The sequence below is a fragment of the Betta splendens genome, chromosome 1 (genome assembly GCF_900634795.4).
Source record: "Betta splendens chromosome 1, fBetSpl5.4, whole genome shotgun sequence".
Taxonomy (NCBI): Eukaryota; Metazoa; Chordata; class Actinopteri; order Anabantiformes; family Osphronemidae; genus Betta; species Betta splendens.
The window spans coordinates 7589954-7616151 of NC_040881.3; the positions used below are offsets into that span (position 1 = coordinate 7589954).

Consider the following 26198-nt stretch of genomic DNA (forward strand, 5'->3'; position numbering starts at 1 on the left):
TTGTATGTAATTATGAAAAACGGCTTTCAACCTGATATACAGGTCTTGTCTTGATCTTTGATATTTTGATATTTGGATGGTACAATATCCAAAACAGGGAAACAAAACAAAGAAAACATACAGTATCACTGGCATAAATCATGTAGAACAGGCCCTACTGATTCTCTGTTTTCTAATATATTCTTGTGGCCTTGTTGTATTCTGTACACACAGCATCAGTGTATGTGCTTGAGTCGTTTGATTTTGTAGCTTTGTCTTGATTCTTGCGTCAGATATTTGACATAAATTTCTACAGAATATTTGTCTCGATTTGGGTTGAGTTCAACATCCTGAGCTGCTTTTCATATAATACACATAATGGTTCAAAAAGGTCATTCTCACCGCTGTCTGTTTAACGAATAGTGCTCAGTTCTATCCACCATGAGGCCAAATAAGAAGATTTAATCATAACCCTAAACCCTGTGTTCATCCCAGACATGATTGTTGAAACACGGCCAACCTAAACTTGTGCTGACCCTGAGTTATCTTGCAAAATAGGAGAAAAACGCAGTTTTCATTATTTAAGATATGAGCGACATTTATTACTTTAGATAAGAAATTGTCTTTTTAAGACCAAACAAGGCGCACAGACAGAGCTGCACCTTGTTGGAGCCAACAAAAACTATTATTGCCACAACTTTCACAAATGATCTTCTAACGTGTGTTATCACATCGGAACCACGTCAGGTTCAAATGAAACCTCTTCTTCACTCGTTGACCCTCAAACTCAAATGGTTTGCAATTACTGGAGGTAATTTTAATAAATTTGATTCTAAAACAAAATTATTTTCTAGGAATGTTGCTTATTCAGCATAAGTGGCCACGGATATCATCAGGAAGTAGTTAGTTGTAAAAACAGAATTTAATCCATCCACTATAATGTAGCAAAGCAGTCACAATGTTTGAACCTGAAAATACAGTAATTGATCAAGTTCTACTATTGTAAGTGAAAAGAAATGCAGCTGACGCTCCGCAAAACAACTATACTATTATCAGAGATGTCTTTTCATAAGCAAAAAATCCATGGACAGATTATTTAATAGCGCAATAAAGGGAGCAGGTGGAGGGAACATCAGTGGTGCAAAAATGAGCCAAAATAAACAGAAATGACAACAAACGGAGATTTGTCGGAGAACACATGAGCCCCATTTTCTCTTAATCCAAGAACCACTGTCTATTTAAGACCTGTCTTAGAAAATCATGAAAGAAAATGTTGTTTCATGACGTCAAGGCTGTGACTGATAGAGATGGTGTTTTTGGATTGTTGACCGGATTATCGACTCCACGGACAACATGTCCACAAGGTCCAGTGGATCCTGACATTTATCCAGGCAACACGGGCAGACAAATGAAGGGCGGAGGTGGGGAATGTAGTGAAGAACGAGAGACGCACCAAGATCTCGGCAGAACAGAACGACATCCGGCAGAAACAGCATTCAACTATTAGTATTCTGCCGGACTGGAGGGGAAATGAGTGGCGGGGCACCGACGACTGACACGCACCACGGGCGCGTACGCAGTGGAAACTCCTCGGGAACATAACAGAAACATGATTATTTGCGTCTGGGGGACCGGTTCTATATGATTGACCCATTCCAAAGGCTGATCTAAAAAAAGTCCTCTGCATGCGAGAAGTCGCCTGGAAATAATGTCTCATTGCTGATAGGTTGCTCGGCTACACCAGCCCCACGTGCCCATGGATTGGCCTGCTGCCCCCCCCCCCCCCCCCCTCCTTCTCATTGGCTTTTGGCGGCGATAGTTCCCTGCCAGCGCTTGCCCATGCAGCCTTCAATGAATATTGTATGCGGTCTGTGGTGCTGATCAGTGGAATCGGCGCGTCGCGAGCGGCGAAGGCACCCCGCGTTGCGCGCGGCGGATGATGGAATTCCTCCCAGAGACCGGAGCCGCGCGACCAGGACCGCGTCCCTTCGTAATCAGGTAAGGGGGAGGCAAGAGGAGAACCGCGGCGGGGAAAATGTTCTGCGCCAAGCTGAAGGAGCTGAAGATATCGGGAGAGTGCCCGTTCTCCGGCAGCGCCAGGGAGGACGAGCTGGGAGACTTCGAGGAGCGCTCAACTGACGCCGCGGAATTGATGCCCATTTCTAAGGACGTGCACGGCAAAATCGGCGGGGAGCTGCCGCGACGGAAGAGCGGCAGAGCCAAAGTTAACCTGCACACACTTGGAGACAGCATCGCTAAATTGGCGTGTCCCGAGGTGAGCTGAAAAAACACATTTAATTAGGCTCAGACCCTGTAACTTCACTCAGCCGTCACGGTTTCATGCAGAATTAGAAAAAAAAAAACAAGTGTCTGCAGTTGCAGACACAAACGAATTGTGTCTGGGCGGATTATGCGCTTGAGATAAAAAAAAAAAAACAGCGCTTCCTTTCTTTTATTGGCGCCTCTGTAATTAACGCTGCCTTTGAGTCTAGCCAGAGGGCGACCTTTAACTTGCTCCACACTTTGTCACAGTTTCAGAGGCTGCACGCTGCTCTTCAGCGAGTGATGCGACCAGCAGATCACGCCAGGTAACGTGCTCCTTAAACGCAGCTGCTGCTGCTGAGACGTCAACAGCAAGTACAGCAGTGCTGCGCGGCAGATCATAGGCGGACACGCAGGCACCACACCACATCACATCACATCACATCACATCACATCACATCACACTGCAGCATGTGTCCCTGTAATGACAGTAAATGATGCTCCGGCTCATTTGGCTCCAGGATCCCTGACAGGTTCTCTGTCGCTACCAGACTGATACTAATGATGATAACAACAATAAGGTGTGATGGCGACTCATGCTGCTATGGAGACCTGGAGAAAAGGAGAATTCCCTCACGAATCTGCTAAAAAAAGCATGTTAATATAGCAAGCAGGCAATGACAAAGGTTAACAACATCCTTTTTCCAATCATCGCCATCCGGGAAGGAGTGAAAATTAATTTGTGTAGGGTATTTTTGCCAATATGTCCGGTTTCTCTGTGAGGTTTTAGTGTTTTGCCGGCTCCTCCAAGCCCTGGTTCATGCGTCTCATATGTTGTCTTTCCAGCCTCAGCGTTTGCTGCGCAGACTATCAGAGCCGCAGCGACGAAGCGGAGCATTTAGTGGAGATGATGAACACGTACTCAGCCACAACAGGTACTTGTCGGCTCTAAAGCCAAAATGATAAAGCGTGTCTTTTTTTTTTTTATCCCGAGTGCGAGCGTTTCGACGGTCGCCTCGTCACCTGTTTCCCTCCGTGTGTCTGACAGCGATCCCTCTGGAGGCGCTGAAAGTTTCTCTGGGCGAGGAGCTCTTCGGCATGTGCTACGAGGAGGACGGGCACGTTTTGAGGGTGGTGGGGGGGGCCCTCCACGACTTCCTCAACAGCTTCAACGTCCTGCTGAAACAGAGCGGCACGCAGCCAAAGTCAGACGGCGAGGGTTCTGTAAACGAGCCCTCGGTGCTGTGCTTAGACAAGGATCCGGGTCTGCTTACTGTCTACTTCTTCAACCCCCGCCCGACTACTGAGCTCTTCTTCCCTGGAGTTATCAAGGCCGCTGCATGCGTGCTGTACCACACCACTGTGGAGGTGCTGATGGACCTAGCTAGTGCTAAGGACAGCATCCTGCAGTCCAACCCGCAGCCAAGTCTTCTCTACACAGTCGTTGTTAAGGATGCTAAAAGTCTTAGCCCCAGTCCACTGAGGGCCACCTCCGCCGGGACTCTTCCTACCTCTCTGTTCTCCACTATCTTCCCATTCCACCTGATCCTGGACCCGGACTTGGCTCTGGTTCAAATCGGACACGGGCTCAGAAAGCGACTGAGCAGGAAGGACGGACTGAGGCGATCGGCCACCTTCCAGGAGCATTTCTCCATAGTCTCCCCCCAGATCAAATGCACCTTTCAGGGTATCCTGACCATGCTGAACACGCAGTTCATCATCCGGATCAAGCACGGAGCGTCCACCACAGACCACGCACGGAAGGTCAGTCAACATATCTGAGACACAGCCTGGAAACTGATGTCAGTGACTGATGAGAAAACGTTTTTGAGTTCTGTCTTAAAATCAATTTGTGGAAGACAGACAGAAAAAAAATCAGGCTCTTTATAACCTGCGGAGCTTATTAGTGGTGTGCCCGGGTGCACTTGGCCTAAAGTAGAGAGATCAACATTATACCCCCATGGAGATCAAAAGCAAATGTCAAGGCGTTCCATCCATCTCCGGCCCAGCCATGCTGGCGCTGTTTATGTAATGGACCGACTGGTCTCCATGACAGGGACCAAGTACGAGCGAGTAAACGTGACAGCTGTACAATGACTAATGACGCTCGCACGAATAACCAAGTCTTAAGGCTTAATCTACCTTTATTGACAGGAGTGTGTGATGAAAAGCATTGAGCAGCATGTGGATGAGCAGGAAGCACGTCGGTCTCGCTGATGTATTACTCAGCTGACAGCCCACAGTGCACAAGCGCCACCAAAATGTCAACAGAAGGGGCGCAGCCAACGTGAATTATTTAGGAGTTTCCAAATCCTCCTGTAGCTGCACTTTGCCCTATAGTTACTGTTGTTGTACACGGACGTGCTCTCGGCTCCTGTTTGATGTCACATGATAGACAACATGCTGAGACGTAAGCTAAAGATCCCAGAAGGCAGTTCGGCTGTGAGCACACTCCACTTTTCCTTGCAGCTCATGCACCTCAAAGGCCAGATGATCTACGTGGCCGAGTCCAGCGCCATCCTGTTCCTGGGCTCGCCGTGCGTGGACAAGCTGGAGGAGCTGACGGGCTGCGGCCTGTACCTGTCCGACATCCCGGTCCACAACGCGCTGCGCGACGTGGTGCTGGTGGGCGAGCAGGCCAAGGCCCAGGACGGCCTGAAGAAGCGGCTGGGCAAGGCCAAGGCGGCGCTGGAGCGCGCCCACCAGGCGCTGGAGGAGGAGAAGAGGAAGACGGTGGAGCTGCTGTTCTCCATCTTCCCCGGCACCGTGGCCCGGCAGCTGTGGCAGGGCCAGGCGGTCCAGGCCAAGAAGTTCCGCGGCGTCACCATGCTCTTCTCCGACATCGTGGGCTTCACGGCGGTTTGCTCCCTCTGCACGCCGATGCAGGTCATCACCATGCTCAACGAGCTGTACACCAGGTTTGACCACCACTGCGGAGAGCTCGACGTCTATAAGGTACGGTAAAGGCAGCGACCTTGGCTTTTGTCGACCGTGTTTGAGCCCCGAAACGATAGCGTGGCTGCGTCTGCCAGCGGCACCCACTCCGCAGGGAGCTTGGCTAATGTCATCAAGCTGTCGTGGAGGCAAAACAGACAGCGCAGCGGTTTGACAAACGTCTAGTAAAGCGCTAGGAAGTCGGGGCTCCTCTCAGGACGCGGACTCCACTCCGCACGTACGACTAAAAATAGTTCCCCCTCGTCTCCGACCGCGCAGCTGCTGAGTGCACTCGGATTGGGATTCACGAGGAGGAAAAAGGGAGGAAAGACGCGTCTGGCTGTGGTCAGGGATCAAGCACGCTTGCAAGTTTTATTAGGTCCCGCTTCTTCCCGCCCGTCGCGTAGCGCGAGATGAAGAGCAGCTCGAGGTCGTCGATCAAAGCGCGTTTGATGAATATCCACTTCACATTTGTCATTCTGCTCCTTGTCTTCTTTTTTTCCAATCCCCCCTTCGACTTTCGCGTTAAATAAGGCATGAGTTAAGGCTCGCGCGTGGGGGCTCCTGCCCCCGCGACATGGAATCATGTCGCCGCTCTTGACCCGCAGGTGGAGACGATCGGCGACGCGTACTGCGTGGCGGGCGGCCTACACAGGGAGAGCGACACCCACGCGGTCCAGATCGCCCTCATGGCCTTGAAGATGATGGAGCTCTCAGACGAGGTCATGACGCCAACTGGAGACCCGATATTGGTGAGGGTCGAGTATTCAGTTTTTATTTAAAAGGAAATATTTCATTTAAAAACAGTTTAAAACAATATAAGGACAGATGGAAATGGCGTGATACAGTTTCTGTCCACGTCTACTTGTTGAAGGCTGGAGCCGTGGAACTGGCTGCTGCTGCGTTTGACGCTTGATTTGTGTTGTTGAAAGGGTGGAATCTCAACAGCGGCCGTGTTTTCACCAGAAGCCCGACTCACGACGACCGCAATTTTCGTGTTTTTTTTCCCCACAGATGCGCATTGGCCTCCACAGTGGCTCAGTGCTGGCTGGTGTAGTTGGAGTGAAGATGCCGCGCTACTGCCTTTTTGGGAACAACGTCACGCTGGCTAACAAGTTTGAATCCTGCAGCCAACCCGGGAAAATCAATATCAGTCCTACAACCCACAGGCCAGTTTTATATTGCTAAATTTAGACATAGAGGGCCCGTCAATAGTGCAATGTTTACTGTCATTTTGTCATTGGTATCAAAGAGAGATGCTGTAACTTCAATTCTCATAAAATATAAATGATTTTGATGAGCTAATCCCATATTGTATAATTTGTTTTCACAAAATGGCGGTTGTCGAGGGGGAAAAAGCAAAGTGCTCTGAGCAGGAAACTAGCTTTTAGAAGAGCGCTGTGTTTCTTCTTGTGTCAAATAATTTGCCATATTGTTTTAAGATTCATGTTTTGTTTGGGTGCTCCTTATCCCAGGTTGCTGAAGGATCGCCCAGAGTTCGTGTTCGTTCCCAGGAGCAGACAGGAGCTTCCGGCCAACTTCCCAGAAGACATCCCTGGTGTTTGTTACTTTTTGGAGGCGCCTCTCAAAAGTTCCAAACTGCCTCTGAAATGAAGCCGAGCTGCTGCACGGCCCGGAAATATATGATATGAAGGAACATCCATGCATTCACTGAATGCAGTGCAAACACCTTGTGTATTTTGGTTTGGGTTCTTTAGACATTGATGGTATTGTCTATTAGTCAAACTACTGCAGCTGCTTAATTACAGAGATGTCAGTTTGCTGTCAAACATGAGTCTTGTCTCTGTGCAATTATCCATTTGTACAATTGTCGTGGAAAGAAACAGTCTTCTTTCATTTTCTTCCAGAATGAGTCATCTCTGCAAACTGATATATATATAAAAAGGTGACTTTATTTCCAAGGTTCCACCACAGACTAGTGATGAAAAGATAAAATGTTGTGAAAACGTTCACATGATGTTTGAAACGCATCAGTAGCCGTCTTTGATTTGCAGGTTTATAATGAATTCTGAATATTTCATCCTGCATAGAGTAGATGAGAGAAACATACATTGTGGATGCTGATCCTCAGTGCGACGTCGCTTAATAGAGTAGTTTTTATAAAGATTGTTTTCTGTGAATAATTCAACTGGTCTGTTCACATCTGTCTAGAAAAAGTTCTTGCTAAAGCAACATGGCCTGTTGGGACTGCACAAGAAATCCTGATGAAATCTGAATCATCTTTGTGTATTCAGTGGCGAGACCTTATATAACAATAATAGATAAGAATATGTAAAACCTAAAATATCTGCGAACAAATAATGCAACATGAAGCAGAATCAGGTGCCTTACGAGAACAAGAGGCAGGATTGCTAATGTTACAGTTTTTAAAAGTATTTTAGTTACTTTCATCACTTTGTTTTTTTTAGATATGGTTTCTTCCAAGTTATTTCCAACTTCCAGTTATTAAACATACACCAGTACACCATGGTTCATTCTTCCTAATATAATTGTATTTCATTCTTCTACATTTGTAATGTACAGTATTATTACTTTTTCACAGTACTCATTTATACTATATTTATTACATGTAGATGGGTTTCATAGCACCTCTTTCTTAACTAGGGGATACGACACAGCAAGAAAGCAATGAATGTCCACTGACCTACCACGTACAATGATGTGCTTGAATCATTATTATTGTAATTTAATAAAAGCGCAATAAATACTGATATTATCAGACCTAAGTGACTGACTGACTACAAACTAATATTGTATTGTTCTGTGATATGGTGATGTAAAGAAAGCCACTGATACAAACACATAAACTACTTGTATTTGTTATATGATCCAGGTATATTATGTAGACTATATAACTGAGTTTACAAATTGTGATTACTGGTTAGTTTGGGACTAGCAATAATCAAATATATCCATTGAAAAGCATATTATACACATGCCTTAAATATTAGGTGTAGGGCAGACAATTCTTGCCCAGTGACATGTTTCTGAATTTCTGTGGCCCTGAGACAAAAAGCAGTTAAAGTTTAATGACTTGATGGAGCTGCTCGCAATTAATAACCCGATAAAAGAGTTAAATGCAGGCACCTTTAATATGAAAAGTGCAATTTAGGTGTCAAACAATGAATGATAAAAGTATAACACATACAAAACTAAAATTTAAATATACGTATGTTTAACAACAAAATCCCATTGCCTGTTTTTATTTAAGTAAGCGACATCTTGTTCTGTTTATAATAATCCTAGGTGAAAGGTTTACAGCACTAATCCTGGTGTTTCATGCATTAAAGTGTCAGAAAGTGCATTTCTGTCTGCGGAGGTTTCAGCTTCACCATCACTTCGCTCTCATTGGCCAGCGGTGGCTTACGTAAGACCTGTCGTGCGCTTCCATTGGACAGACTCTCTGCCAGTTAGCTGCCCCGGCAGAAGGGGGCGTGGCGCAGGCGCAGCATCTGTACCAGGCGATGTCGGCGCTGTCAGATTCATCGCATTTCGATTAAAAATAAGGAAAACGAAGCGCAGCTGTCGCCATGGTGAGTAGTCGAAGAGTGGGATTTGGGTTTTAATAATGGGACGTGAGTCGGTTTGTGCGGCCGCGCAGTGAAGCTGACGTTTCCCGTTAGGAGGACACTGTGTAGTTGTTATACAATATTTTCCCTGATTACACATCACTGTATGTGAACAGGTGAAGACAATCTGCGTGCGGGTCAATGTAAAGCGTCCGAGCACGCGACGTGTGAACACACGCCGCTGCATTTGGGAACTGATCTGTTGTCTGCGTGGAATCGTTCACGCGCTGCTCGTCTTCTTGCATCCACAGTACGGCTTCGTGAATCACGCCTTGGAGCTGCTGGTTTTACGGAATTATGGCCCGGAAGTGTGGGAGGACATCAAGTGAGTTTGGCGATCTCGTTTTCACCGCTGGGGCCGCGTCGGAGGGTTCCACGGGGTCACAGCGCACCATGGGAACGGCGCAGGCCCGCCGTGGGGCCGTCCACGCGCCCAGCTCCCACGTCCGTCCACAGCCGACAGGGACAGACATTGATTAACCTCAGCTCTGAACAGGGTCACGCTGAAACTCAGCTTGAGCTGACAATAAATAGAACATCTACGTGGATGCGTTCATTCACTCCAGTTGTTTCATGTTGTACAAGTTTAAAACGGAGTAAAGGTTTAACAATGAGTAAGAAATATTTTAACCATTAGTTTAGTTACTGATGCAATACAATCATCGAGCCCGTTATTTGACAAACTTCTAATTTATCATCATGAATCATAGTTCACTAAAAACGTTTACTTTGTAGTTTACTACCACATTCCATTGTTAACACATTTGTGTCAAACAGTTTAAGGTCAGACCTAAATTTCTCCAAGTCTCCAACTCCAAGTTTTCCCTTTTCAATGAGATCCAAAAGCAAAATTCCTCTCACCGCTGACACGCTAACGTGTTTCAGAATGTTAAAATACTTGGCCGGGTCCACGTTTATTTTTCATTTGTAGTCTTCACTGGCCTTGACCCGACCCTGCCCAAAAGCAGCGGCGGCTGTCTTGTGTAAATGTTTTCAAAGAGCTCATTCTCCAGCCACCACAGAAAATGCTACTGTGGTGCAGCGTTTTCTGCTGCCTGAACGAAGGGGATTTGTTCCTTAAAGCACAATGCGCCACGAAGCGACTGTTCTCAGAGTTGACTGATTCATGGTGTCTTTGCATAACCTTTGGGGGCTCGGTTTGTTTTTCCAGCTGTAAATCATTCTGAAGAAATGGATGTTGCTGGTCTTGACTTTAAGTCATTCAGAATTCAGCAGGCATCATGACCTTTAAGCTTTTAATAAAAAATTAGACTGCAAAATGTGTATGTATGTAATCTACACCGACCTCAGCACTACAGACAGTTAGACTTAACACAGTCACCAGAAACAAGTGGAAACCTTTTATCTGTTGTCTTATGAGTCAAGACAATTCACACTAACTGGTCAGCGTCCAAAGGAAGGAGCACTCACGGCCTGGAGTTTTCTACGCTGACTGATTTCCTCTGCTCTAATGTTTACTGTCACGTGACTTTGTTTCCAGGAGGGAGGCTCAGCTTGACATTGAGGGTCAGTTCCTTGTTAGAATCATATATGAGGACGCCAAAACATATGATCTTGTCGCAGCTGCGAGTAAAGTTCTCAGTAAGTGACGATGCTCCTTATTGACATTACACAGTGTGTGACACGCTTTCACGCTGGAACTTAATTACAGGCTGCGTCGCAGGCTGAGGTGCCACTGAGCCCCTCTCTGTGTTTCAGAGATTGACGCAGGCGACATCTTGCAGTTGTTCGGGAAGATGTTTTTTGAGTTTTGCCAGGAGTCGGGATACGACACGATCCTGCGAGTGCTGGGCTCCAATGTTCGCGAATTCCTGCAGGTGAGCGCTCGCCTCCCTGGACGCTGAGCTGTAATCGATTTACTGTCGCTCAATTAAAAGTTTGGGGAAGGAAATAATTAGCATTCATTCAGAAAACGGAGACATTGTGTTTTATTGTGTGAATTACTCCTCCTGGTCCTCTTCCGGTCTATCGCCACCTCTGCTGCTCACGTCTATTTATTTTTAACATTAATCCCTTAATCTGCTTTTCACGTCTCCTATTGTTCAGGAAGTGAGAGATTAAGTTGTCGGCCCGTTTAATGATTCATGTCTTTGGTACGGCATCATTTCAGCATCCAACTCTGCTTGCGCTGTGATCCACTGTTCATCTCCTCCGTTTTAATGTCAACTCCCAGAACCTGGACGCGCTGCATGACCACCTGGGCACCATTTACCCGGGCATGAGGGCGCCCTCGTTCCGCTGCACCGACGCAGAGAAGGGAAACAATCTGATCCTGCACTACTACTCAGAGAGGGAAGGCCTGCAAGACATCGTGATTGGCATCATTAAAACCGTCGCCCAGCAAATCCACGGAACAGAGATAGAGATGAAGGTGTGCTTTGCTGTTTATTGTTCCCCCTTTTCGCTTGCAGTGACTCCACCGCTCTAATGGCTCACGTCTGCTGCTGCTGATGATGATAAATGCGCTGTAGACGACTTGAGGTTATGTTTTTTGCCGATTAATTTCAAAATTTCCAAGAGTCCTTGTAAAACATGGTGTCAGAATGTTTGCGTTTATGTCTGGGAGTATGTGCAAAACTGCTATAATGTGAAGATTAAACAACAGGAAGTTCCCAGTGTTACACTGACAGCCACACTGACTTTTTGGCTAATGTCTGTGAGTCAGAGGATATTTTTAGATGGAAGTTATAGAGTCCCAGCCTGGAGATGTTGGGAGTCTTTCAGGAAGTTTCCCCTTCAGCGGTTGTATTTAGCCTTGGTCGAATTCGACTAACTGCAGCTTTATTAGATCGTTTAGTGTGTGGACCGAACCACATTTGTTACTTCTGCTCATGATTTTGTGTAAACTATTAAACAAATTTCTAACAGCAACATAGTGTAATAAACTGTCAGTCGCTGGTATTTTTATTTGTATATTAATGTCTCTAATCAATACCAATAACTTCTAATGCTACACTCCCCAGACGTCTACTGTACTTTAGCCTCAGAGTTTCCTTTTCATTTCATAAGCGAATGACATTTTCTCCCAAACCTAATCATATTGTACAGACAAGATAGTATTTTTCAACAATTGTGTGTGTAATGAAAGAACAGAAAATGGCAAATGCTCCAAATGTGACACCCAATTTCTGGAAATATTAGCCACTGTTGCTGTGGCAACAGGGTGCAGAGACAGCAGCTTGACGTCAGCATGCCTTATGCCCATAAACCCACAGAATAATGACATTTTATATGCTATTTGTGCTGTAGCAATAAAGGGGAGATTAAAATGACTCTTAGTGAATTATTACTGACAGATGTAATATTGGCAGGGTTCAAGGATTTTATCTAATTATTTAATTTATAATTTATTTTGGGAAAACAACTTGTTCAGTTACTTCACTTCCCCTTACGCAGATGATCCAACCCAAAAGTGAGGAGTGCGACCACATCAAGTTCCTGATTGAGGAGAAGGACTCGGAGGAGGAAGCGTTCTACGAGGACCTGGACGGCTTCGAGGAGAACGGCACTCAGGAGACTCGGATCAGCCCGTACACGTTCTGCAAAGCCTTCCCGTTCCACCTCATGTTTGACAAGGACCTGATGCTCACACAGTGTGGAAACGCCATTTACCGAGTCCTGCCACAGGTATCCGACCCAACTGTGCCCGACCGGGTTCAACATTCAGCAAGTCAGCTGTGATTATGTTGATGGAATGAAAGATGCAGGTTGGAGCGGCTCAAAAGGCTGCAGGAATTAAAGTGGGCACATATTTCTGTTGAACTTACATATGCACACTTCTACTGTGCTCCTCAGCTCCAGCCTGGCACCTGTAACCTCCCTTCAGTTTTTTCCTTGGTGAGGCCTCACATTGACTTCAGTTATCATGGCATCCTCTCTCACATCAACACCGTGTTCGTGCTGCGAAGCAAGGTACAGTACACATCACTACTGCTCTCACCACTCCTTGTGCCTACACTACAATTAATATACTTAAAGTAAGAGCGGGTACAGACCCTCTCTCAGAAAGCTAATGGCACCACGCCAGAGTCTAAATGCTCAAAATGTACCTTGATAGTAGACAAAAGTGTTTATAATATTAATATTTATGAGCTCACTGATATTTTTAGCACCTGCATAATATTTTGACTCCACAGGCTTCATCAACATTGGTAATGAGGAGGAAATTGTTCACAGGCAAATATTAGCATGCAAACAATTATTCATTCAAAGAGGTAAATATGTACAATTTCATACAGCTATTTATTTATGAAGCAGAGCTGAAGTTTGTACTCACGACAAACAGGCAATCGTTGATGCTGCGGGGAAAAATACGTAACAAAGCAAAAACAAACGCACAACGCGCTGAATTCTACCCAGTGATGGATGACGCATGTGCACGCACGCACGCAGCCGAAGCAAAAAACGCGCAGATTTAAAAATAAAGATCGAGCTGAACAGGTGCCAGGGACAGTTTTGAGGCAGATTTAGAGAAGAACATGTAATGAAATATTCATAAATGTGATGTAATCCTGACAGGAGGGCCTGCTGAATGTGGAGACAGTAGAGAACGAGGACGAGCTGACGGGGGTGGAGATCAGCTGTCTGCGGCTGAAAGGACAGATGATTTACCTGCCGGAGGCAGAGAACATCCTTTTTCTCTGCTCACCCAGGTATGGCCTCAGTGCAGCCTGCCCTGACACAAGCACTGCCTCCATCCATACAGCTAGTGCTAGCTTTAGCATATTGGCCAAAGATACTGGAGCTTTAAAAGGCCGTAAACAGCAGCAATAAATGAGTCGTCCACAGTTTACCACCTTTTCCTCTTCACTTCGACGACCAGCGTTATGAACCTGGACGATCTCACGCGAAGAGGCCTGTACCTGAGCGACATCCCGCTGCACGACGCCACCCGGGACCTGGTGCTGCTGGGCGAGCAGTTTCGCGAGGAGTACAAGCTGACCCAGGAGCTGGAGATCCTGACGGATCGTCTGCAGCACACCCTCCGAGCCCTGGAGGACGAGAAGAAGAAGACGGATAGGTTTGAATGTTTTGAATGGCTTTTTATTGTTTATTTTTTTTACTGTATTTGGCTTATCCCTGTCAAAATTTAGATAACATGAATATACTGCGATAATATACAGTTTCCTTTGTTTTTTTTCTGTTTAATTGTGTTGCAACCCGCTGAACTCAACTCAGCCCATGCTGGGAACCACTTAACCTCTTAGTAATAACTTACAGTAACTCTCACATTCAAACACCGTCTTTTTGTTGTATATTACAGTACAGTAATAATCCTGTATCTGCAGGTTGTCACTTAACCTCGATCTGATATTATCTGCTATTTGTAGCACTGTGTTGTTTTTGTGGCTTTATCTGAAGCTCAATATAATCATTTAATAGACCCAAGTTCAACGAATTGGAGACAATAAAGAGTGGGGGACAGTGCAGCAGGTCTCATTCTGTCACAGCTGCGTTGAGGCAGCGTGACAGTAGGACCACCCGAGGTCAGCATCCATCGTTGTACACAAGTTGATATTTGCCTAAGCTGCTCCTCAGTCCCTGTTATGGTGAAGACACTCAGTTTTGACTCTGGCTCTCAGTAAAGGGTCTGTCATAGTAATTTGGCACAGCGGTAGGTGACAGCTGGAGAGGAGCATGGAGGTGGAGTTTGGTCTTTATAAAGACTGCTGTAGAAAGCCGACTTTCCCATGGCAAAACACGTTTACTCTCATTGGAATCCTGTATTATTATTTTTATTTCTTATTCTTCAGTGTCAGAGCCTCAGGCTCCAAACACTGATTAGAATTCGCGGCTCCTCTCTAAATATTTAAAAGTGCTGCTGCTCCATCATGGCCGCTGTTGAGGTGCGTAGCCCGAATATAAAACAACCTGAATGTGTTTGAGTGTTTCTCTTCGCAGTCAAAGTTATCTGTATGTATCATGTGGCCTCAAATTATAGTGCGTCGTGGAAGGTATTTTGCTTTTAACAGGCAGCCATGATCTACCCAGTTACCATAGAAACACACATCGCCCTCCTATCAGAGAGCTGCTCGCATAGCGGAATGACCGAAAGGTGGTGGGTGAGCAAATAAAATGCTGATCCAATGGTCGGACCTGAGTCTGGCAGCCGCAGCCCAGCGCTCTGCTCCACTCCACCATGAACGCCACCTCTCTGCTTCCTTTCAGGCTGCTCTACTCCGTCTTGCCGCCGTCCGTTGCCAACGAGCTGCGACACAAGCGGCCCGTGCCGGCGAAGCGCTACGACAACCTGACCATCCTCTTCAGCGGCATCGTGGGGTTCAACGCCTTCTGCAGCAAGCACGCCTCGGCCGAGGGAGCCATCAAGATAGTCAACCTGCTCAATGATGTTTACACGCGCTTCGACATCCTGACAGACTCTCGGAAGAACCCTTATGTATACAAGGTTGGAAGCAGGCATTTTTCCCTATGTTTGCGGATGACATGTATGCAGCAGCGTGACAACGATCGGAAATTACTGCCTTTTTGAATACATTTATTTGGATCAGTGCAGAATAAATGCACTTCTCTGATAATAAAAAGTTCTACATAAACAAGTGTGCACATACACTTACATGTACAGTAAGGAATGATACAGCATCCGACTGACTTGAGTTCTTCTCTATAATAAGAGAGCAGCACTCGTCTTCTAAACACACCGAGGGGCTGCACAATTTTATAGGCCTCGTGCAGCAGATTTACATCCCAGGCTTTCAGACAAGAATGCACTTTAAGAAGTCAAACAGACCCTGGCACTTCCAAGGGATGGGCTTCAGGCAATGGGTCACCAAAAGAAGTAATATTTACTCTCCAGGCTGAACACCTAGGTGGTCCCAGGGTTTTAGAAGAGGCCCTGAACATTTTACAGTGATGTAAGTGTTTGGGTGTTTATCTCAGGGTGTTTCAGGTTATTATTGGCTGCTCGGCGCATTGAAAAGACTCGAGATGCACAGTGGTACCGAGATGATTTACTTAACAATTGAAGCCGCGTGAAAGATCATTTGTGATGAAAGGTTCCTCTTTTCTATAGGTGGAAACAGTGGGTGATAAGTACATGACGGTGAGCGGCCTTCCGGAGCCGTGCACGCACCACGCCAAGTCCATCTGCCACCTCGCGCTCGATATGATGGAGATCGCAGGACAAGTCAAAGTGGACGATGAACCAGTACAGGTGGGAAATAAAATTCAAAGTCATAAAAGTTTTGAAGTGTTGAATGTCACGGCTTCCGAGGTAGCGGACCCACATGCACAGCGAAGGCAAGGTTTGAGTGGTAACACAATTCACTTTAATTCGTAGTCAGGCGGGCGAAGGTCAGTACACAGATCAGGCAGGTTCAATACAGATAAGGTTTAGGCAAGCGGCGGTCAAGGCAGGCTAGGGTCAAACTCACGGCAAGGCAGGATCAAAGATGAGGCGAGAATCAGGGTCAGGAGAAGCGAGGTCATACACAGGTACAAGGTCATGAGAGTTACGCTGGATTGCTGGTCAATACACAAAGACAATCTGGCAACGGGTTGGTGTGAGAGGTGGTGCTTTAGTAGTGGCAGATGATGGCTAGATGGAGATCAGGTGTGTGGTCTGGAGCAGGAAGTAAAGCTGGCAGTAACTAATAATGGCTGGGGCAGGAAGTGACAAGAACATAAAACCGGAACTGAACATACACAATGGTGCAGTGACTGAGTCCATGACAGAACCCCCCCGTCTAGGGCGGATTCCCAGACGGCCCAGGGAGGTCCGGGTGGGCTTGATGGAACTCCCGAATGAGACTGGGGTCCAGGATGTCCCGCGCCGGGATCCATGATCTCTCCTCTGGTCCGTACCCCTCCCAGTCAACAAGGTACTGCAGCCCCCGACCCCGCCGCCGACTGTTCAGCAATGCTCGGACCGTGTAAGCCGGGCCCCCATCGATGAGCCGTGGTGGAGGAGGTAGGGGCGTGGGAGGAACCAGAGGGCTAGAGTGGAATGGCTTGAGTCGACTGACGTGGAAGGTAGGGTGGATACGCATGGTTCTAGGCAGGCGGAGTCTGACAGAAGATGGGTTAATGATACGCTCTATGAAAAAGGGTCCAATGAATCTTTGCGACAGCTTACGTGACTGGGTCTTGATGGGTAGGTCCCTGGTGGAGAGCCACACCTGCTGACCTACGGCATAGCTGGGTGCCTGTGACCGACGACGATCCGCTGCCCTCTTGTGGCGCTCTTGACTTGCGAGCATGGCACGGCGCGCTCTCAACCAGGTGCGTCGACAACGGCGAAGGAGGGCATGTGCGGACGGGATGACGACCTCCCCCTCCAATGATGGGAAGAGTGGGGGCTGGTAGCCGTATGCGCACTGGAACGGTGACAGACCTGTGGAGGAGCAAGGCAGGGTGTTGTGGGCATATTCTACCCAGAGGAGCTGTTGACTCCAGGTGGATGGGTTGGTGGAGGCAAGGAGGCGAAGCCCGGTCTCCAACTGCTGATTGGTCCTCTCGGTCTGGCCGTTAGACTCCGGGTGGTATCCGGACGTCAGGCTGACCTGGGCCCCGAGCAGGGAACAAAACTCATGCCAGAACCGAGAGACAAACTGGGGGCCCCTATCGGAGACCACGTCCTTGGGGAACCCATGGAGCCGGAGCACGTGCTCAAGCACCGCCTGAGCCGTCTGCTTGGCCGACGGGAGTCTGGGCAGAGGAATGAAATGGGTTAATCGGGAAAACCGGTCGATTACTGTGAGGACGACTGTGTTCCCCCCGGAGGGGGGTAACCCCGTGACGAAATCCAGTGCTATGTGGGACCAGGGTCGATGGGGCACGGGCAGAGGCTGGAGGAACCCCGGAGGGCGCTGGTTAGGGGTCTTGTGGGTCGAACAGACTGGGCAGGCTGCCACGTACTCCCTGATGTCTTTGAGGACTGACGGCCACCAGAAACGACTGCCCACCACAAAAGCTGTCCGTTGGACTCCCGGGTGGCAGCTAAAAGTGGAGGTGTGGGCCCAGTGGATCACCTCCCCCCGAAGCTCCGGGGGCACGAACAGCCGATTCGGCGGGCACGCTGGGTGTGGAGGCAAACCCCGGGTGGCCTCCTTCACCCGAACCTCGACAGACCAGGTGACCGCCCCTACTAGGCAAGATGCAGGCAGGATAGTCGATGGCGACTCCACCTCCTCCTCTGACTCGTGGACTCGGGATAGGGCATCCGGCTTGGTATTCTTTGACCCTGGACGGTAGGAGAGGTGGAAGTTGAAACGGGAGAAAAACAAGGACCAACGGGCTTGGCGGGAGTTCAGACGCTTAGCGGTTTGGATGTATTCCAAATTCTTGTGGTCGGTGAACACCAGGAACGGCTGCTCGGCGCCCTCGAGCCAGTGACGCCACTCTTCCAGAGCCACCTTGACCGCGAGTAGTTCCCGGTTACCGATGTCATAGTTGCGTTCTGCAGGGGAGAGTTTGCGGGACAAGAAGGCACATGGATGCAGTCGCCCACCTTCAGGATCACGCTGGGACAGTACCGCACCCACGCCGGAGTCAGATGCGTCTACCTCCACCACGAACTGACGAGCCGGGTCCGGCATCTGCAGCACCGGGGCCGAGGTGAAACTGGCCTTGAGCTGGAGAAAACGCCCGATTGGCTTCTGGGGTCCACTGGAAAGTTGTCCTGGGGGAAGTGAGAGCATGAAGGGGGGAAGCGATTGTGCTGAAGCGGCGGATAAAGCGTCTATAGAAATTTGCAAACCCCAGGAACCGTTGGACGTCCCGACGAGACTGGGGAACGGGCCACTCCGTCACAGCCTGCGTCTTGACGGGGTCCATCTGAATTCCCTCCGGGGAGATCACGAAACCTAGGAACGAGATGGTGGTGACATGGAACTCGCACTTTTCTGCCTTGACGTATAACCGGTGCTCCAGCAGCTTTCTCAGGACCTGGCGTACATGATCACGATGTTCTTCTTCACTCCGAGAGAAAACCAGGATATCGTCTAAATAGACGAAAACAAACACGTTAATCATGGGGCTTAGCACGTCGTTCACCAGCGCCTGGAAGACGGCCGGCGCGTTGGTGAGTCCAAATGGCATGACGAGATATTCATAGTGTCCGGTGGGGGTATTAAACGCCGTCTTCCACTCATCCCCCTCCCTGATGCGAACTAGGTGGTAAGCATTCCTCAGGTCAAGCTTGGTGAAGATCTTGGCTTCGGCTAGGAGCTCGAAAGCGGACGAGAGCAAAGGTAAGGGGTAGGAGTCCCGAACGGTAATGGCGTTAAGCCCCCGGTAATCAATGCAAGGTCGCAGGGACCCGTCCTTCTTCCCCACAAAGAAGAATCCGGCCCCCGCCGGCGAGGAGGATGGGCGGATGAGGCCAGCGGCCAGGGACTGGTTGATGTACGCCGTCATGGCTTGGCGTTCCGGAGCGGAGAGCTGGTATAGCCGGCTCTTGGGTGGCGTGGTTCCGGGGCGGAGATTGATCGCGCAGTCGTGTGCCCGATGCGGCGGCAGGCTGGTGGCTTTGACCTTGCTAAAAACGGCTTGGAGGTCATGATAGCAGGATGGTACCTCAGACAGGTCGATCTCCTCCATGCTGGGCTCCGGGGCCGGTTCTGCCGTGGCCTCGGACCCTGCCCCGAAACATGAATTGTGACAGCTGGAACCCCACTCCACCACCTCCCCGGTCCTCCAGTCGAGGCGGGGGTTGTGTCGGCGAAGCCAGGTGTAGCCAAGCACGACCGGGTGATAGGAGGACTCGACCACGTGAAAGTGAATCTGTTCGGAGTGGCCGTCGGCAAATGTCAAAGTTACAGGGCCGGTGCGGTGAGTCACCCTCCACAGCCGGTGCCCATCCAAGGCTGTTGCTTCCATCGAGGCGGGCAGGGGAACCGTGCTAACCCCTAGCCGTTTCACGAGTCTGGAGTCCATAAGGCTGGTGTCGGCACCTGAGTCAACCAGAACCGCTTGCTGGACAGACTGGGGTTTCACGGATAAGGTGACGGTGGGCATGGGTCGGGCGGAGGCATGACACATAGAAGACTGGCTCACCACTATCCTCCGGGCTAGTGGTGAGCGGGGGCTTTTACTGGGCATGATGCAGCGATGTGGCCAGGCTGGCCGCAGCACAAGCATAATCCGAGTGCCCGTCGGCGGTTCTTCTCGGCTTCGGGCAACCGGATCCGCCCCACCTCCATTGGTTCGCCGGTGGGTACTGACCTAACCACTTCTATGGGCTCCACCAATCCCGGGGCATGGGGCGTGGTCCGACGCGCGGTCGGCTGCGGAATCCCTCGTACCGTCAGATTGGGTGGGGCCGCCGCGCTGCGAGACGGTGGTCGAAGATGGCGGGGGGGTGTGGCTCGCTCCTCCTCCCTGCGTTCGCGGTCACTGCTCCACAACCGGCGATCCACCTTGATGGCGAGCGCGATGACCTCGTCCAACTCCGACGGAAGCTCGGTGGCCGCCAGGCTGTTCTTGACCCGCCGCGCCAATCCTGCGAGGAACACGTCGATCAAAGCGGTGGAGTCCCACCCCGCCTCCGCAGCTAGTGTGCGGAACTCGATGGCGTAAGCCGCCGCGGGTCGGTCACCCTGACGGAGGCTCGTTAGCCGCTGGGCCGCTTCGCGTCCCGGCGTTATTTCTTGAAAAATGCGCTTCAGCGCTAGGGAGAAGGCAGCGAAAGTGTTCATACAGGCGGAGTTATTCTGCCATTCGGCCGTTGCCCACAGCTCTGCTCTGCCCGCCAAGTGGGAAACGGCGTACGCCACCTTGGCTCGCTCGGTGGGGAAGTCTGGCGCGTGCAGCTCAAACTGGATCTCACATTGGGTGATAAACGCTCGACAGTCACCTGAATCTCCGGAGAAGCGTGCTGGAGCTCCCAGATGAACGTTCGGTGCAGGAGGACGCGGAGTCGGAGCGACGGGCACAGCTGGAGCGGGCGCCGGCGTCAGCCCCGCAGCGAGTTGCTGGGTAAGTAGCCTCAGTTGTTCCCCATATGCATTTACCTGCGCCTCTTGTCGCGCCGCGTGCTGAGCTAACTCCTGGAGCAGCACTCCGGTCTGCTCCTCCTGTTTGCGGATCCGTTCCGCCTGGGCTTGGAGCTCGGTTCGGATGGTCTCGGCGCTGGCTGGGTCCATGTTTGGCCAGATTGTACTGTCACGGCTTCCGAGGTAGCGGACCCACATGCACAGCGAAGGCAAGGTTTGAGTGGTAACACAATTCACTTTAATTCGTAGTCAGGCGGGCGAAGGTCAGTACACAGATCAGGCAGGTTCAATACAGATAAGGTTTAGGCAAGCGGCGGTCAAGGCAGGCTAGGGTCAAAATCACGGCAAGGCAGGATCAAAGATGAGGCGAGAATCAGGGTCAGGAGAAGCGAGGTCATACACAGGTACAAGGTCATGAGAGTTACGCTGGATTGCTGGTCAATACACAAAGACAATCTGGCAACGGGTTGGTGTGAGAGGTGGTGCTTTAGTAGTGGCAGATGATGGCTAGATGGAGATCAGGTGTGTGGTCTGGAGCAGGAAGTAAAGCTGGCAGTAACTAATAATGGCTGGGGCAGGAAGTGACAAGAACATAAAACCGGAACTGAACATACACAATGGTGCAGTGACTGAGTCCATGACATTGAAGCCACCTACTAAACTACAACACGAAATGCCAGAGAAGCTGTTATCGTGCTGAGAGGTGGAGGAACAACCCTGTTGCCAGCCTTTAAGTTAAAGTAGCCAGGAAGCATTTTTAGCATGCAGCTTAGCGACTGAGCTGAACCTGCTGTCTGTGAATCACTCAAGCACAAAGTAAAATATATACTGAATGCCCCTTTAAGTAATATTAGATCAAGCCTTAATACTACTTTTTATTTAATTACTTATTACATTTAATCAGCAGTATTTGTCATATGTTACAATATAATTGCATAATTATATAATTTTTATATAATTCTTTTAGTGTTTAACATGTTTTTGTTTTAAATGCAATAAGAGACATTAAGCCTTCTAATCCCACTGTAATAGACCAATTCACATGCGTTGAGTTTTCTGTCTGTTTAGAATAATCGTACATGTGCATAGTTCTGCGGTGAAGTAAGGAGCCGTGAAAAGCCGCTGGGCCTTTGTTTAACAGACGGTTGGAGTTTGTTATTGTATCAATGACTGTTGGTACTTAACTTTGGAAAATCACGTCTGCTTAACAAAGCGCTGTTTATTTTTGGACGCGGCACCGGCTGAAGAGGAGACCGGTTTAGTCGCAGAAACAAACCCAACTCATCCCACGACCCCGCCGCTAAAAATAGATTCTCATTCGTCTCAGACACTCAAAGGCTGTTCATGCCCCGAAGACAACAAGCACCGAAGTGTCCACAAGTCCAAACATTAGTCTGGAGATTACGTGGGGCTGCTTTTGGAATTCATTTGGCAACTGAAAACCTAAAGAAACAGAACCAATCTAATTTTGTAGAGTGATTTCTGGCAAAGTTATATCCACCCACTAAATGTTGCACCTTCTCAGATAGCTTTAAGACTTTGAGCCAGACAACTTGGGAGAAGGATTGGTCTGGACAGCTACTTACATTTTTAAAAATATATTCCTCTCTGAGGAGAACAAATCACTTATGCAGTCACGTGGTAGCATTTAAACAGATTTATTTAAAGGTCAGGATAGTTTCTCTGCTCACACCGTGCATGTTTGTTTGTGTAGTATTGAAATAGATCTACAGTATTCAGTGTCATGTGTTGCTGAACGTAGCGAATTCACAGCAGATAAGTGATGATCAGAGCAGTGATTTTTTGGCAGTTTTGTAGTGAAATCCTAGACGCATTCATTTGATCCGCTTAGAACTGACACGCAGTGAGTTTTCTGGTTCTTTGCAGATTACAATTGGAATCCACACAGGTGAAGTGGTGACTGGGGTGATTGGCCAGAGGATGCCCAGATACTGTCTTTTTGGCAATACAGTCAATCTCACAAGTCGAACAGAAACCACTGGTGAAAAGGGAAAAATAAATGTCTCTGAATATACGTATCGGTAAGTACTATAAAGGGCTAATCTCCGCATTGCATATCAGTGGCATTTTGTATTTTGTGAGGTCATGTTTTCATTACACAGGCTCCAGATAACTCAGCTGTGTTTCAAGCAGATTTGTAATGTGTTAAGAAAATACCACTGGGTGTTAGATAGGAAAGACGAGTTGGAGTCCATTAATCGTAGGTCTATATAAGGGCAGAACGACTCACTGCATGCAATGGTTCTTGTTGTCATAAAACCCTTAAATTTAGTCCAAGAGATATGAAATCGCAGCGGGCCGCGCAGCATGACTGATTTGCGATGGTGTTAACTGTATTCCAGGTGTCTGCAGTCTGCAGAGAACGCCGACCCTCAGTTTCATCTGGAGTACCGGGGCCCCGTCACCATGAAAGGAAAGAAAGACCCGATGAAGGTGTGGTTTCTGTCCAGGAAGCCCACCGAAGAGTCCGCCTCGGCCAAAACTAATTGACACTAGAACATCATGTATTCAGATGGTAACTGTCTAGTGAACCTTCAAGGAAAGAAATGATGGAGCACACGTATAAAGACTAATAATTTATCGGCCTAAAAGTATTTGACTCCGTTTTATTGTCTTGCTTGTTTGTGCTTCAACATCCTCTATCACGACGTCACTATGTTTATTAGTGTTAAACCAATAGTGCAGATTTTTATTACTTGATACGTTATGCTCAATGGAAAACATTATTGTCCCTGACGTCGCTACAGATTTTGATAAGCAAAGCGTTTTTTTCATCTGTCTCAATACATATTTATTTTAAAACTTCACAAAAAAAGAAAAAACTGTTGTCTTTATTATGTCCAATGAAATTCACTATAAATAAATAAAATATTTTTTCACCAGTTAATTTTACTTTTAGGATTTTAGCTACATCTTGATATAAAGTGAAAACAATTTTTTTTAGCATCACAATCTTATACAGTAAAGAAAGCTTTCCCATATTAAGGCTGTTATTATTTAATTATTATTTTATTATTATTAGATTTTAACAACTTGATTATACCCTGTGCATTAAATCTTAAAATTGTTCAACTAAATACATGACAATATTACATTTAAAAGTACCAGAAGTGTTTTAATGGTCCTATTTATTTACATTTACACTTGAAACTATTTTATTATTTTTATTTCTCTCTCTAGATAAAATAGTAATAATATTATTATTGCTTTTCTCACTCAATAAAGTGCATTAGGAATGTATTGTTAGCATAATATTGCTTTGTATTTATCATTATACTTTGTAGTAAGAATTCTTTACCTAAAAAACACATTTAATTTTGTTTGGATGCAACTGTTGCATGTACCTCCATCATATATGAAAAGCACAGCTTTATGTGCTCTGTTGGATTGAGTTCACATTATTACACAATATTTTTTCCACTTTCTCTTATGATGTAATTTGCAAAGATCCTCCTTTAACCTTCCAGCTTTGTGTAAGAAACAAAAAGGTGCCTCTTGTAGCATTTTGTGTAATGGATTTGCAATGTTTGTGTTGGGAAGTAACTAATAAAATAGTCTTGAGAAGTGTTGATTAGTCTGTGTTTACTTTGTGCAGTACACACTAGGCTAAAGTCTAACAAATAGAAAGTGGTTTCACTGCAGGCTGTGTTGTAACAGTTTCCATCTGAAGTACAAGAACATATTGGACTGAATATAAGTTTTCTTGTAAATGGCGCCCTCTAGTGGCCAGATTGATACATATAATGCTGTAGACTAAACACGCAAACACAGCACAATTTCAGTGTGACGACCAGTAGAAGTTGACCAAAGTTTGTAAAAATTACATAAACATTACATAAGTATGAATGTGTTTATATTGTAACAAACTGTGACAAACTGTAAAAGGCAACAATTATGAATTACAATTAAATATTAAAACTATAAAGGAAAAGATGTAAGTTACAGTATTTAAACTGGACAAAAAACACAGCAGATTTATAGCTGTTCCATATTATTATCAATTATTCTTATCACTTTAGGGATCTACATCTGCGAAAAACAAAAGTACTAAATACTTAGATATAGTTAGTGGCATAAAAACTATAATCAATGCCTCATTAATTGTAAGTTACAACCCATCACTACCAAACGTACAGTTAAAGCACGTTCTGCTGTGACTGTTCCTATAATATCCTTCAAAAGATTGTCCATAAGATATTTTAAAACAGAGGATGATTTAATAACACTCCCGCTGTAGCTTAATTAAGGCATTATGAGAATAGGCCCCTTTAGCCCGTAAACTAATGATTGAAAAGTTTCCTGCAAATCAATACAAACTAGCAAAACAAACTTCTTAGCATCAGCCACTTAGCACAAAAGTTAACAAGCAGTATATAGTAACTGTCCTCAGACATACTGCTTGTTAACTTAAAAAACGGGTAAAAAATTTCTCAAAAGTTAGCGAGACCGTAGGTGATGAACGGCAAGCGAACTTACAGTTGTCATGGATCCAAACTGAGCTGAGCTGAGCTAAGATAATCTAGCTAAGCAAAGCTAAGCTAGCTAAACTAATTTAGCTGGGCTCCTGTGGGTGTGCGTCATCAGATGATCAGGAACCAAACCGAGGGGACCGTTTTACATTTATCAACCATTTAAACAGACACATAGGTGCAATATATAACTCATTCTCACATATAACTCACAGTCTCTGGTGACACGGTCGTCTGGTGACACCATGTTATCATGTTTTACGCACGGTTACAGCTGATTCTACGGGGATCAAGCGATCAAACGATATAACTGTGTTAAAGATTAGCTTCAGCAAGGGCATCAAGATTCATCACTGCTGTTACACAAGTAAAGTGTCTTTTATGATAAGGGCCAGATTAATTAGGTGCTGGTGATTATCAGGCAAAGGTCTCTCAGCCACAGAGAGAGAAGACACTCAGATAAAGAAGGGCATCATTTCACTTCTGCCTTGTCACACTTGTGATACGCAGGAAGACAAACTGTCCTGCATGCGCTGTTATAGATCCAAACTCTGTATGATAAAGTCATTATATTTGGCACACAAAATGTTGTTTAATATTAACTTAAAATATCAAAGGTCTTAGGTACAGTATCAACTATGCCAAATTAAGGTGAAAGGTTGCGCTGGAAAGACACTTACTAGTACAACCGACTCATCAGGACTGTACTCGTCTACAGGAAGAGCTACAATACTTACAGTAATAATACTCTCTAATAGTCATTGTAAGAAACACAGCAGATTTAACAGATGCTATCACAGTCCTAAGTCACACATTCATTTCAGCTTGACTGTAACAGTGGAGCTGTGTAGAGCTGCACAAACTGTAAATATATATTATTTATATATTATGCAAATGCATAGCTTGCAATTGCTGTATTACTCTAAAAGGTTTATCCCATATCAGTCATCTCTTGGGTGATTGGGAAGCGA

At 47.0% G+C, this 26198-nt stretch overlaps 2 protein-coding genes and 1 long non-coding RNA gene across 6 annotated transcripts; 2 read left to right on the plus strand and 1 right to left on the minus strand.

The window, feature by feature from the left end:
• The first annotated feature begins 1775 nt into the window (after positions 1 to 1775).
• gucy1a1 (guanylate cyclase 1 soluble subunit alpha 1) lies at positions 1776 to 7917 on the plus strand. 2 transcript variants are annotated; one of them, XM_029145038.3, is made up of 8 exons: positions 1776 to 2254; positions 2512 to 2567; positions 3088 to 3176; positions 3290 to 4005; positions 4711 to 5196; positions 5784 to 5927; positions 6190 to 6344; positions 6651 to 7917. In XM_029145038.3, the coding sequence occupies exons 1-8, from the start codon at positions 2015 to 2017 to the stop codon at positions 6787 to 6789; spliced, it is 2025 nt and encodes a 674-aa protein (XP_029000871.1). In that variant the 5' UTR covers positions 1776 to 2014; the 3' UTR covers positions 6790 to 7917. The 2 variants fall into 2 exon arrangements, with proteins under 2 accessions (XP_029000871.1, XP_055363039.1); XM_055507064.1 differs by lacking the exon at positions 2512 to 2567 and having other exon boundaries at positions 2117 to 2254.
• Positions 7918 to 8587: 670 nt separating this feature from the next.
• gucy1b1 (guanylate cyclase 1 soluble subunit beta 1) lies at positions 8588 to 24325 on the plus strand. Of its 2 annotated transcripts, XM_029145049.3 has the most exons (13): positions 8588 to 8729; positions 9017 to 9090; positions 10267 to 10367; positions 10485 to 10603; positions 10960 to 11157; positions 12183 to 12413; positions 12582 to 12698; positions 13305 to 13438; positions 13609 to 13806; positions 14955 to 15192; positions 15817 to 15957; positions 22625 to 22779; positions 23101 to 24325. In XM_029145049.3, the coding sequence occupies exons 1-13, from the start codon at positions 8727 to 8729 to the stop codon at positions 23246 to 23248; spliced, it is 1857 nt and encodes a 618-aa protein (XP_029000882.1). In that variant the 5' UTR covers positions 8588 to 8726; the 3' UTR covers positions 23249 to 24325. The 2 variants fall into 2 exon arrangements, with proteins under 2 accessions (XP_029000882.1, XP_029000889.1); XM_029145056.3 differs by lacking the exons at positions 22625 to 22779; positions 23101 to 24325 and adding an exon at positions 21387 to 22618 and having other exon boundaries at positions 15817 to 16002.
• On the minus strand, positions 12325 to 25714 carry LOC129603840 (uncharacterized). Of its 2 annotated transcripts, none has more exons than XR_008694068.1 (3): positions 25441 to 25714; positions 12554 to 13777; positions 12325 to 12461 (listed from the first exon to the last, which is right to left on the minus strand). It is a non-coding gene; the product is annotated as an uncharacterized LOC129603840 (long non-coding RNA). The 2 variants fall into 2 exon arrangements; XR_008694069.1 differs by lacking the exon at positions 25441 to 25714 and adding an exon at positions 25235 to 25428.
• Between the last annotated feature and the right edge of the window lie 484 nt (positions 25715 to 26198).

Excerpts from the sequence above, each read along its gene's own strand:
- gucy1a1 (XM_029145038.3), top strand. The coding sequence starts at position 2,015 with ATGTTCTGCGCCAAGCTGAAGGAGCTGAAGATATCGGGAGAGTGCCCG. Across the intron at positions 5,197-5,783 it reads GAGAGCTCGACGTCTATAAG|GTGGAGACGATCGGCGACGC; the intron begins GTACGGTAAAGG and ends CTTGACCCGCAG. Across the intron at positions 5,928-6,189 it reads CAACTGGAGACCCGATATTG|ATGCGCATTGGCCTCCACAG; the intron begins GTGAGGGTCGAG and ends TTTTCCCCACAG.
- gucy1b1 (XM_029145049.3), top strand. Across the intron at positions 12,414-12,581 it reads TTTACCGAGTCCTGCCACAG|CTCCAGCCTGGCACCTGTAA; the intron begins GTATCCGACCCA and ends TGTGCTCCTCAG. Across the intron at positions 13,439-13,608 it reads CTTTTTCTCTGCTCACCCAG|CGTTATGAACCTGGACGATC; the intron begins GTATGGCCTCAG and ends TTCGACGACCAG.